This window comes from Hemibagrus wyckioides, linkage group LG06 (genome assembly GCF_019097595.1).
Source record: "Hemibagrus wyckioides isolate EC202008001 linkage group LG06, SWU_Hwy_1.0, whole genome shotgun sequence".
NCBI lineage: Eukaryota > Metazoa > Chordata > Actinopteri > Siluriformes > Bagridae > Hemibagrus > Hemibagrus wyckioides.
In genome coordinates, this window is record NC_080715.1 from 34373944 (window position 1) to 34385260 (window position 11317).

General features: G+C 39.9%; 1 protein-coding gene across 1 annotated transcript; it reads left to right on the forward strand.

Annotated features, from left to right (window-relative positions):
• Positions 1 to 763: 763 nt before the first annotated feature.
• Positions 764 to 7561, forward strand: ostm1 (osteoclastogenesis associated transmembrane protein 1). Its single transcript, XM_058393432.1, has 6 exons — positions 764 to 1197; positions 3284 to 3398; positions 3593 to 3693; positions 3784 to 3894; positions 4062 to 4227; positions 6007 to 7561. Exons 1-6 carry the CDS (start codon positions 844 to 846, stop codon positions 6060 to 6062), a joined length of 903 nt encoding a protein of 300 aa, XP_058249415.1. The 5' UTR covers positions 764 to 843; the 3' UTR covers positions 6063 to 7561.
• Positions 7562 to 11317: the final 3756 nt, after the last annotated feature.

Below are 11317 nucleotides of genomic sequence, written 5' to 3' on the forward strand. Positions count from 1 at the left end.
CTGCACACCAGTACACAAAGCAAGGTCCATAAAGACATGGATGAGTGAGTTTGGTGTGGAAGAACTTGACTGGCCTGCACAGAGTCCTGACCTCAACCCCATAGAACACCTTTGGGATGAAATAGAGCGGAGTCTGCGAGCCAGGCCAAAACTTGGACATCTGCCTTTAGATGCACATAAATTAAATATGGAGTTATGGATAATGTAAAGGATGACCAATTCCTCTCCATCCTCCTCTTCCTCCTCAGCTGTACTTGTCTTGGATATTCATCAGACTGTGACTGGACTTGGCTCTTTTGGCTGTGCAGGAAGAATCAGATTAGATTTATTAGAAAACTACAAAAATCTTATTAAAGTTCATCCACATTTTCCTCTTTAGGACTGATTAGTAAGAAACAAAACCTACACCCAGATGTTTATAAAAAGAATCCACCTCACCTCATGGAGGTATAGAGGAGTTTAAGAACAGGGAAAGCATCTACTTCCATAACATCTACTTACTTTTCATCCCCAAACTGTTCCCACAAAGATCATGGAATTGTCCAAAATATCTTGATATGCTGAAGCATTAAGAGTTCCTTTCACTGGAGCTAAGGGACCCAAACCCAACCCCTGAAAAACAACACCTGAACTTAATGATGTGGAGGGGTGTCCCAAAACATTTGGCAGCATAGTGTATTTCTGGTTGTGTGGCGTAACGTCAAGGCTACCAGCAGCTTCATCTCTTCTCGCGATATTTGAAATCACGTGCTTAGTGTGAGAAAACGAAAACAGGAAGTAGTGCGCACCAGAAAGTGTGCACCAGTAGACAGAGCGGATATAGGGATCAGTTAAAGAGGAAAAATGGGGGTTTTTAAAGGTTACAGGTGTGTGTTGTTTTTATTGCTTTGGAGGAATTTGATATTAGGTGAGATCTTCGTTCATGCCGCAGTGGAAACGAGTGAAGATGAAGAGCTGAAACCGCCTGCTTTTAAGGAAAACATCTACTTCTCTCCTCTGAGTCTCAGTCTATCGGCTTCTTTCCCAAAGGAGCTGGAAATGACTGATTATTGCCTGGAACTGATGCATGATTTCGGTCAGATATCTGCAAGTTTAACGAGCTGTCTAGTGGTCAATGCACGTCCAGTTAAAGTGTGCCAGAACTGCTACAGCCTATATAACAGCCTTCAGGACATATATACAAACATATCAACTGGGGTAAGTGTATTCTTTATGTCTTTAAAAACACGATATGTGTGTTAGAATGCTTGCACAGACGTTAAAATAGTTAGTTAGGGAAGTATAAGTGCAATAAGCCTTGGTTTTGCAGAAGTTCCCAGCCTGCCTGGTCACATGCACCCGAGCTCGTGATGTGCGTCACTGACTGGACAAACAACGACTCCTGCTCTTTCAGTCTAATCTCAGTTTAAATCCGATTTATCAGACTGTGGACGGCATTTTATTAATCATTACCATTCATCATCTTTACACAGAGACATGTCATTTTAGATTGATGACATGTCTTGTTGTGATACAATCCCTCTTAGAATATATAAAGAGAATATCTTCATGTTTCATTACATATTTTTAATTTATAAGTGCTTTATCTAGGTCTGGACCATGCTGCCTTTCACTGGGAACACTGGGTGTGAGGCAGGGTGCACATATTTATATCACGTATTCATATCTGACCAGCCTGTTTGGAGAGCCAAAAGGATGGACATAAAACTCAGTATAGACACTTATATGGGCACCTTACACTTTGAGACAAATTTGGAGGCACAGAATGATCTAGAATGTCTTCCGACAAACCCTGCTCCAGCATGACGGTGCCCCTGTGCATAAAGCAGCTCCATGAAGACATGGAGATTAGATGAACTGGTGTGTCTGTCACAGAGCCCTGACTCTGTCTCAACCCCACTGGGATAAACTGGAGACTCCTTAACATCCTGACATCAGAGTCTGATCTCACTAATGCTCCTCAACATCCGAGTCTGATCTCACTAATGCTCCTCAACATCCGAGTCTGATCTCACTAATGCTCCTCAACATCCGAGTCTGATCTCACTAATGCTCCTCAACATCCGAGTCTGATCTCACTAATGCTCCTCAACATCCGAGTCGGATCTCACTAATGCTCCTCAACATCAGAGTCGGATCTCGCTAATGCTCCTCAACATCAGAGTCGGATCTCACTAATGCTCCTCAACATCAGAGTCGGATCTCACTAATGCTCCTCAACATCAGAGTCGGATCTCGCTAATGCTCCTCAACATCAGAGTTGGATCTCGCTAATGCTCCTCAACATCAGAGTTGGATCTCGCTAATGCTCCTCAACATCAGAGTCGGATCTCGCTAATGCTCCTCAACATCCTGACATCAGAGTCTGATCTCAATAGTGCTCCTCAACATCTGAGTCTGATCTAACTAATGCTCCTCAACATCCGAGTCTGATCTCACTAATGCTCCTCAACATCCTGACATCAGAGTCTGATCTCAATAGTGCTCCTCAACATCTGAGTCTGATCTAACTAATGCTCCTCAACATCAGAGTCGGATCTCGCTAATGCTCCTCAACATCAGAGTTGGATCTCGCTAATGCTCCTCAACATCAGAGTCGGATCTCGCTAATGCTCCTCAACATCCTGACATCAGAGTCTGATCTCAATAGTGCTCCTCAACATCTGAGTCTGATCTAACTAATGCTCCTCAACATCAGAGTCGGATCTCGCTAATGCTCCTCAACATCCTGACATCAGAGTCTGATCTCAATAGTGCTCCTCAACATCTGAGTCTGATTTCACTAATGCTCCTCAACATCCCGACATCAGAGTCTGAACTAACTAATGCTTCTAAACATCCCGACATCAGAGTCTGATCTCACTACTGCTCCTCAACATCTGAGTCTGATTTCACTAATGCTCCTCAACATCCCGACATCAGAGTCTGAACTAACTAATGCTTCTAAACATCCCGACATCAGAGTCTGATCTCACTAATGCTCCTCAACATCACAGAAAAGTGGAGCTTAGTATTATAAGACAAAAAGAAATGGCATGTTCATGTATAGTATAGGTGTGATTTGATCATGTGTCCACATAGTTTTGGCAGGATGGTGTGTTAGAAGGTAAATGCGACATGACCCAGATCATGATTGCTGCCATAGCAACAGAAAGTAAATTTCAGTACATGGATTAGACGTCTGATCTCTACCTTGTATTGAAAACGATGATTAATAATCTGCGGTTTTTTTATTATTATTATTTATATACAAAATCTAAATGGAGAACCTTTCTTCACACAGATGGGGCCTGGAAACGAGAGCTGTCAAGAGTCCCTGCTGCACGCTGATAGGGTGATGCTTCTGTACAACCTTTACAACAGTTTTGAAAACATCTGGAACACGGCCGAATGCATCAGTGAGTAGTGTATTATTCTGATATAAGTCTTAAACCTGGTGATGGATATGTGATGTGGTTTTGTCGTATCTCTGCAGAGTCCTTTGTGTTTTGTGTTGTGATTGGTTGAATATTCAGTGTTTGGAGGGTTGTTTACTGATTGATTTGAAAGAAAGCGTCTACTTACGACGTCTTTTTGTCTTCGTGCTCCTCAGATTGTCTGTCCTCAGAACATCTGCGCAGTGTGTCCAATACCACACTTTACTTCATCGATCGACTCAATCAGTCGCAGACCTGCTTCGAGAAATACCAGCAGGTGACCTCGCTTCTGTCATCCGTAATAAAATGAACAGATGATAATGTAGACAGTGACTAACGTTTGTGTGTGTTTGTGTGTGTTTTACAGGGAAACCACTCTGAGTTGTGTGTGGAGTGCAGGACCTCGTATAAAATCCTCAACGATCTTTATAGTGGCATGTCAAAAAACAAGTCTCTGTGTATCGACGTGGAGGATGCGGTGAGCGCTGATCTAAACCACACCTTAAACCTCAAACACATGCCAGACACTTCCTGTGTGCAGAAAAAATTCTATTTTATTAAATGTTTCCATCCCGATCCTATCCCCGACGATCCCCACTTTCCAACTTTCTAACTTTTAGCTTTTTTTTTCTTCTCTTTTTCCAGATGAACACAACACGACGCTTGTGGAGCAAGGACTTCAAGTGCTTGTTAAAGCGTGAAGAGAACGTTCCGGTCATCGCTGTGTCCAGCTTCATGCTCTTCCTTCCTCTTATCTTCTACTTGAGCAACTACCTGCATTCGGAACAAAAGAAACGCAAGCTCATACACCGTGAGTGTCTCTCGTAGCTAGAGCTAAATTTATTTATTTGTTCATCATCATCATCCTCATCAGTGCAACATAAGACAGGAAGTAGTAACAGAGCTGGGAAACTGTATTAAAGTCTGAAACGTTAATTTGACAGGATGATGTTCCTCTCTCACCGGTCAATCGGTAGGCGCCTGAGCTTATGTAGGTGGAAAAAAGGAGAGGTTTGGGTGTTTAGGTGCTTTATGCAATAAACAGCAGTGTTCAGACAGGGTATTGGTGGTTCCAGTGGTTAAGGTTCTAAGTTGTTGATCAGAAGGTCAGTGTTACTAAGCCCCAGCATTACTAAGCTCCACTTTTGGACAATTGAGCAAGGCCCTTAACCCTCTCTGCTCCAGGGGGTGCTGTATCAGAGCTTCTTCCTCATGGTCACCCTCAGCTTCCCAGGTACAAAATAAACTAAACTGGAAATGTAGTTAAAAAGCTCAAATATACTAAATGGTGAACTTCTGATCTTCTTGTTGTCTTGAAACATAACCTTATCTCAGGAACCTGACAGATTTTGGACCTACATGCGATTTGTACTGAAACTAGGCTAAAATACAAATACTGTAGGGCGAGTTGTGATCCTGATCCTCTTCTAACAATGTAGAACAACATATTTGCTAATATAAAAGTCAGTAAGTCTAGTTATGGCTCCAGTTTTCCACAAACCTGCATGATCCTGAACAGATTTAATAGATTTTAAAGAATTAATCCAGTTAGAAATACACCCAGGTTGAGCCTCGTGTGATTCGTTTAGTGCAGCAGATGAATATCATGGTGAAGCATGACTAGTTTAAACCTAGCTATGTATAATATATGATGATGATATTGTTTATGGATAGTGGTGGCTCAGGTGGTTCAAGGCTCTGGGTTGTTGTTCAGAAGTCCCAGCACCACTAAGGTGTCACTGTTGTGCAGTTGAGCAAGGTCCTTAACCTCCCCCTGTTCCAGGGGGCACTGTATCATAGCTGCCCCTGCGCTCTGATCCCAACTTCCTCAGCTGGGATATGTGAAGAAAAGAATTCCACTGTGCTGTAATGTACACTATACTGCCAACAGTTTTGGGACACCCCTCCAAATAATTGAATTCAGGTGTTGTTTTTCAGGGGTTGTGCTCGGCCCCTTAGTTCCAGTGAAAGGAACTCTTAATGCTTCAGCATGTCAAGACATTTTGGACAATTTCATGCTCTTTGTGGGAACAGTTTGGGGATGACCCCTTCCTGTTCCAACATGACTGCACACCAGTACACAAAGCAAGGTCCATAAAGACATGGATGAGCGAGTTTGGTGTGGAGGAACTTGACTGGTCTGCACAGAGTCCTGACCTCAACCCCACAGAGCACCTTTGGGATGAATTAGAGCGGAGACTGTGAGCCAGGCCTTCTCATCCAACATCAGTGCCTGACCTCACAAATATGCTTCTAGAGGAACAGTCAAAAATTCCCATGAACACACTCCTAAACCTTGTGGAAAGCCTTCCCAGAAGAGTTGAAGTAAAGACAGAAGTCCCAAAACTATATTTGGTAATATAGTGTATGTGTGGTGATAATAATCAGAAAAGTAAGTAGATGTTAAGGAAGTAGATACTTTTCCCTGTTCTTAAACTCCCCTATTCCTCCATGAGGTGAGGTGGATTCTTTTTATAAACATCTGGGTGTAGGTTTTGTTTTTTACAGTCCCAAAGAGAAAAAAGGTGGATGAACTTTAATAAGATTTTAGTAGTTTTCTAATAAACCTAATCTGATTCTTCCTGCACAGCCAAAAGAGCCAAGTCCAGTCACAGTCTGATGAATATCCAAGACAAGTACAGCTGAGGAGGAAGAGGAGGACGAAGAGCAAGCTGTCATCCTTTACATTATCCAAAAAGAGCCTTGCTGCTCTGCTGGATGTGGGATGGATTGTAAATTATCCACAGACTTTCTGATTATTGTTAGTGTTTGTGAGTATATTTTGAAATACTTAGTCTCTTTTTTTTTTTTTTTCCTCCTTGTTGATCGACTACTAGGTAAAGATTTCCTGACTTTTGCCTGTCTATAGAAGGATCGCTGACAAGAGCTCTAGGTGCGACTGGTTATGCCGTCATCCACGTGCAACCGAGAAAACATCTCCGTGCCTGCTAAAAGCTTTTATTATTTATTTCTGTCGGCTAGCGGGACTCGTACCTATAACATAGCAGCAGTAGCGCTGTGGCAAGCACTTGATGTCCATTAGCGATCCATTAATAAATACATGGTCGCATGCGTGGAGTGAAGAGGTAAAAGCAATGGCTGAAATGAAAGGAGAATGCACTAAAGAACTATGCGGGTCATGTGATGCTTTGGCCGAGCCTTTTCTTCTTCTTTTTTTTTTTTGTATATGAAGCAAGCATCTCTACCCTTTTTGCTGCTAATGTGTTTTTGAGTTACTATAAGGTCACGATGTTGCAGTCTGACTGGTTTTCTGATCAGGAAGAGAATAGATATAGGAGGTGTGTAAAGACTGGAGGAGTTAACTGCGCTGTGTTATGCTGCACACGATGGTTTGTTCTCTTTATGTATGTCTAATTTCTTCACCGCTAACGAATTAATCACCGACCTAAATAACGATTCGAACGGCTTTGCATGTTTAATATGATTTGTCTTTGCTAAAGGATTGCAGAAAGCCACTCGTTGTTGTTTTTCAGGTTACTTGGCATTCATAGGAATATTTTCTCCCCTAATCTAAATGTAGGATAAAGTTACTTGGCCAAAACAACGTGCAGCAACATATCCATTGGCTTTTTGGTCTCCTGGATGTGTGCCATTACTTATCACACTGGCCTTTAAGCGCATTGCACCTGATTTGTTCAATCATATGATTGCTTAGAGCCCCATTTAAGCAGGTGTGTAAATAATCTTTGGTATACGCGTCAAACGTGTGTTGTACTCAGAATGGAGGATTTGATTTGATTAAAGCCTCGTGGATTGATTTAGTAAGCAGCCTGGATTTTGTAAACATGGGCGAAAGTCATTATTGCTGACTAACTTCATCTCAACGTGATCGAAGGACCAGTGCATGGCCCGAATCGACCCCTAAAGAGACGACAAGGGGGAAATGTGAGATTATCCTTCAGTACCTGGGTTAGGATTAGAGAAGTGACTTTGGACCTTTTAGAACTTGAGAGAATTACAAAATGCCTTGTACTCAGCTGGTACTCATGGAAAGACTCGTGTGTGTTTGTGTGTGTGTGCGCGCGTGCGTGTGTAAGCTTGTTTTTTCCTGAATATCTACCCAGGATTTTTAACATTCAGTTTTTGTTATTTAAATATGTCAAATAATAAAGTACTAATTCAAATTGAAATACTTGTCTCATTACCAAACAACAGCAAAATAAATACATTAAAAAAATAAATGCATAAATAAATAAATAAAAAAAAGATAAAGCATCACACAAGTCACAATTTAATATGTATTCAAAAAAACATTTTTTTTTCGTATACAGCTTTATACGTTAGTGCCAGTGTTACAGATTAGCGTTGGTAATCTTTAATTTAAATCAAAGTAGAATTTGGTGAAGGATAATTTGTTGAAAAACTACATTGTGCTTCAGTGAGTGCAGCTATCTTAGCTACGTTGTAGATTTATAAGAGGTATTTTTCATATCTTCCTTGAACAAGTAATGTTGATGCTATAAATAATAAATAATAGTTTATGCTTCTGTCTCAGTCCAAGTAGCTGAAACAAATATGTTTGGGAATCTGTCTTCTGGTCCAAAATGTTTGTTTTGTGTTTAGATTGGCCTTGTCAATCATCTTATAGTCACGCCCCCAACGTCTCATCACGTCCTCATCAATCACCATGACGACAAGTTACTCGGCTTTTGATCATCTGACCACCTGGATGGTCCATCTTAGTAGCTGAACCGTTACAAGTTTGGGGGCGGGGCTTAGTGAGTTCATTCAATTCATATTCCTGAATGTAACTCCACCCATGTCAGTGTTAAAAATCAAGTCTAACGCACCTTTTATTCAAACACTGTTACTTGTTTTAAAAAAAATAATAAGATCTATACATTGATACAAGAAGAGAGCTTTAATTAGTTATGAGATTTAATTGATTAATTTTTTATAAGATTGCCTAAAAGCACAAATTCTCAGTGTGCATGCACATCCAAGTTACTTTAGCTGTAACTAACTAAAGACTAACAGACTGTGGTCTGATTGCTGGGTTTTCTGTTTAAACAATGGTGCAGCTTCCTTTGAATAATCAGAAGGTTAGACAATGAAAAGCTAAAGCTGCAGAAATGGTAGCGTTGAGCACCAAAGAATATTACATTTAAACATTCAGTTCTTTTACTATAAAGCGTTTATTTACTGAACGCCTTAAAGCTGCTGAATCTCGTCTAGCATCTACCCCTTTCTGTTCCAATATGACTGCACACCAGTGCACAAAGCAAGGTCCATAAAGAAATGTATAAGTGAGTTTGGTGTGGAGGAACTTGACTGGTCCTGACCTCAACCCCATAGAAAACCTTTGGGATGAATTAGGGTGGAGACTGTGGGCCAGACCTTCTTGTCCAACATAGGTGCCTGACCTCACAAATGCACTTCTAGAGGAATGGTCAAAAATTCCCATAAAGACACTCCTAAACCTTGTAGAAAGCCTTCCCAGAAGAGTTGAAGATGTTATAGCTGCAAAGGGTGGGACAATTCCATATTACATTCATGTGCATGTGTTTTGGATTGGCTCGCAGTCTCCGCTCTAATTCATCCCAAAGGTGTTCTATGGGGTTGAGGTCAGGACTCTGTGCAGGCCAGTCAAGTTCCTCCACACCAAACTTGCTCATCCATGTCTTTATGGACCTTGCCTTGTGCACTGGTGTGCAGTCATATTGGAACAGTCACTGGAACATCAAACTGAACAGTCAGTTTGGTCATCCCCAAACTGCCCCCAAAAAGTTGGGAGCATGAAATTGTCCAAAATGTCTCGGTTTACTGAAGCATTAAGAGTTCCTTTCACTGGAACTAAGGGGCCGAGTCCAACCCCTGAAAAAACAACACCTGAATTCAATGATGTGGAAGGGTGTCCCAAAACCTTTGGCAATATAGTGTAGCTTTTCTGTTTATTCATCTATTTACTTATATTATGTTATGTATACTATGTGTCTCCTCTTCTGTTACACGTGCGCCGTTCCTATTAACATAATACTTAGAAATATTAAGAACTTTTCCGAATGGATCGGCGGCTTTTGCTGGTTATGCAAACCTTTTGTTAGTTATCTGACTCTGGATTGTTCTGCTATAATGCTGAAAGCCTGCAGTGCTGAATATGGTGCTTTGTCACAAAAAATAATAAATAATGAAACCACAGGCCAGGAGGTCATGATTAGAAGTGATTCTGCTGAGATATTCAGAAGTATGAAAGGAGGGTATTATTACCTGCCAGAGGTCAAAGTCTCGGAATCATGGGTTTATAATATTATAAGAGATTTTACAATCCCTTCATTATGGCAGTCATACAGTGGCTTAGCTCTGGCTGTGCTCGCTATAGTCTCCTAATCGGCCTCTGCCCTCCACCTCAAACCCCCATTTATGCACACACACACGCACTTTATGACAGGTCAGCTGGCAGTGACATCTCAGATGCTGAACCGTACACAATCACAATCACAACCATCCCAGAAACCTTCAGTAGATGACTTCTCTTCAATAAAACATCTCAGTAAGGGGGCATGGCACAAGGGCAGGAACATCTGACCCTTTTCTGTACCCCTTCCTGCCTTTTCTTTAGATACATCAGCTGGAAGAGACATCCTCAAAGCCTCAATGAGCGGGAAACTGATATTGAGATAGGGGTCTATAGAGGAAATGGTTGCCAATCAAATCTGAAGTGGGTTTTTATGAATAGTGGAAGCTTCTGATGCCAAAGCAGCTTAATCTGTGCTTTAATAAATAAAGAATACAAACAATCACATTGACATTTATTGTTTAAAAAACAAAAAACAGTATTTCCTGAAGTCTTTTATTCCTTGTTTTATTGATGCTTTATGAAATAATGGATTTAAAAAATATTTGCCCACAATTAAAAAAAAAACAAACATTGATGGTGTATGGTGCACATTAAGTAATTAAACATTTATTTATTTATTTATTTATTTATTTGTTCATTGGTTTGTTTGTTTGTTTGTGTACATTTTGTATATTTGATTGTTACTTTGGGTAATTAGAAAAACACATTTAATTGATTATTCATCTTTTGTATTATTTAAAACAAAAAATAATTTTATGAAAAATAACAACAACAAAACAAGCCAGGTAACATCAATTATCCTTCAAGTTGAAGGATTTTGTTTTAGTTTAGTTTTAAACTTTTTAAACTGTACACCAGTTTCTTCATAATAAACATAAAACTGTATATAAAGATTCCTGTAAACACAATAAAACTCTAATAATAACATTAATCAAGAAAAGAGAAAATAACTGAAAACTGATGCATGATAAATAAGTCTGAATGTACATGATAACACAATTCACAACAAGGATTTTTTTTTTATTGTTATTATTTCAGTGGTGGTTATTATTTTTAGTTTTTAAAAACAGTTTTATTTAAATTCTTACCCAGTCCCATGCTTCAGCCTTCGGCGATCACGAGAAGTAATTACGGAGCAGCAGTGGAAAAATACGTGAGTAATTGTACTTCTTCTTTTTTTACTGTACTGTATTGTTCAATAATACTCAAGGATTATTGAACTTGAATACTTGAAGTCTTTCTGAAGTAAATTTCCAAAAGAGAGGGAAATAAACGTCCTTTTCACTGCTCACATTTTCCTTTTGACCTAAAAGAAAATACAAATCTCAGCTTATCTTTTTAACACTTAAGAGCCATGTTTACTTTTACTGCGCTAGCTAGTTAAGTTTAGATGTTAGAAATGAGCTAGCTAGTTCAATTTTGCATATTAGTATATTAAAGCTAGATATTGAGCTAGATTGTTTTGCTTTGTAAATTCTAGTTAATGTTGCTAATGTGCCCTAGTATTTTTCCTGGAAAAATTATTAATCATTCGAGCCAAATCCTAGATTTGTCAGAGTTAGCATAACATTTTTCTTAGCAT

What these genes read in the sequence shown, in the direction of transcription:
- ostm1 (XM_058393432.1), top strand. Translation starts at nt 844, where the DNA reads ATGGGGGTTTTTAAAGGTTACAGGTGTGTGTTGTTTTTATTGCTTTGG. An exon ending in GCTTCGAGAAATACCAGCAG is followed by an intron (nt 3,694 to 3,783) that starts GTGACCTCGCTT and finishes TGTGTTTTACAG; the next exon opens with GGAAACCACTCTGAGTTGTG. An exon ending in GAAACGCAAGCTCATACACC is followed by an intron (nt 4,228 to 6,006) that starts GTGAGTGTCTCT and finishes CTTCCTGCACAG; the next exon opens with CCAAAAGAGCCAAGTCCAGT.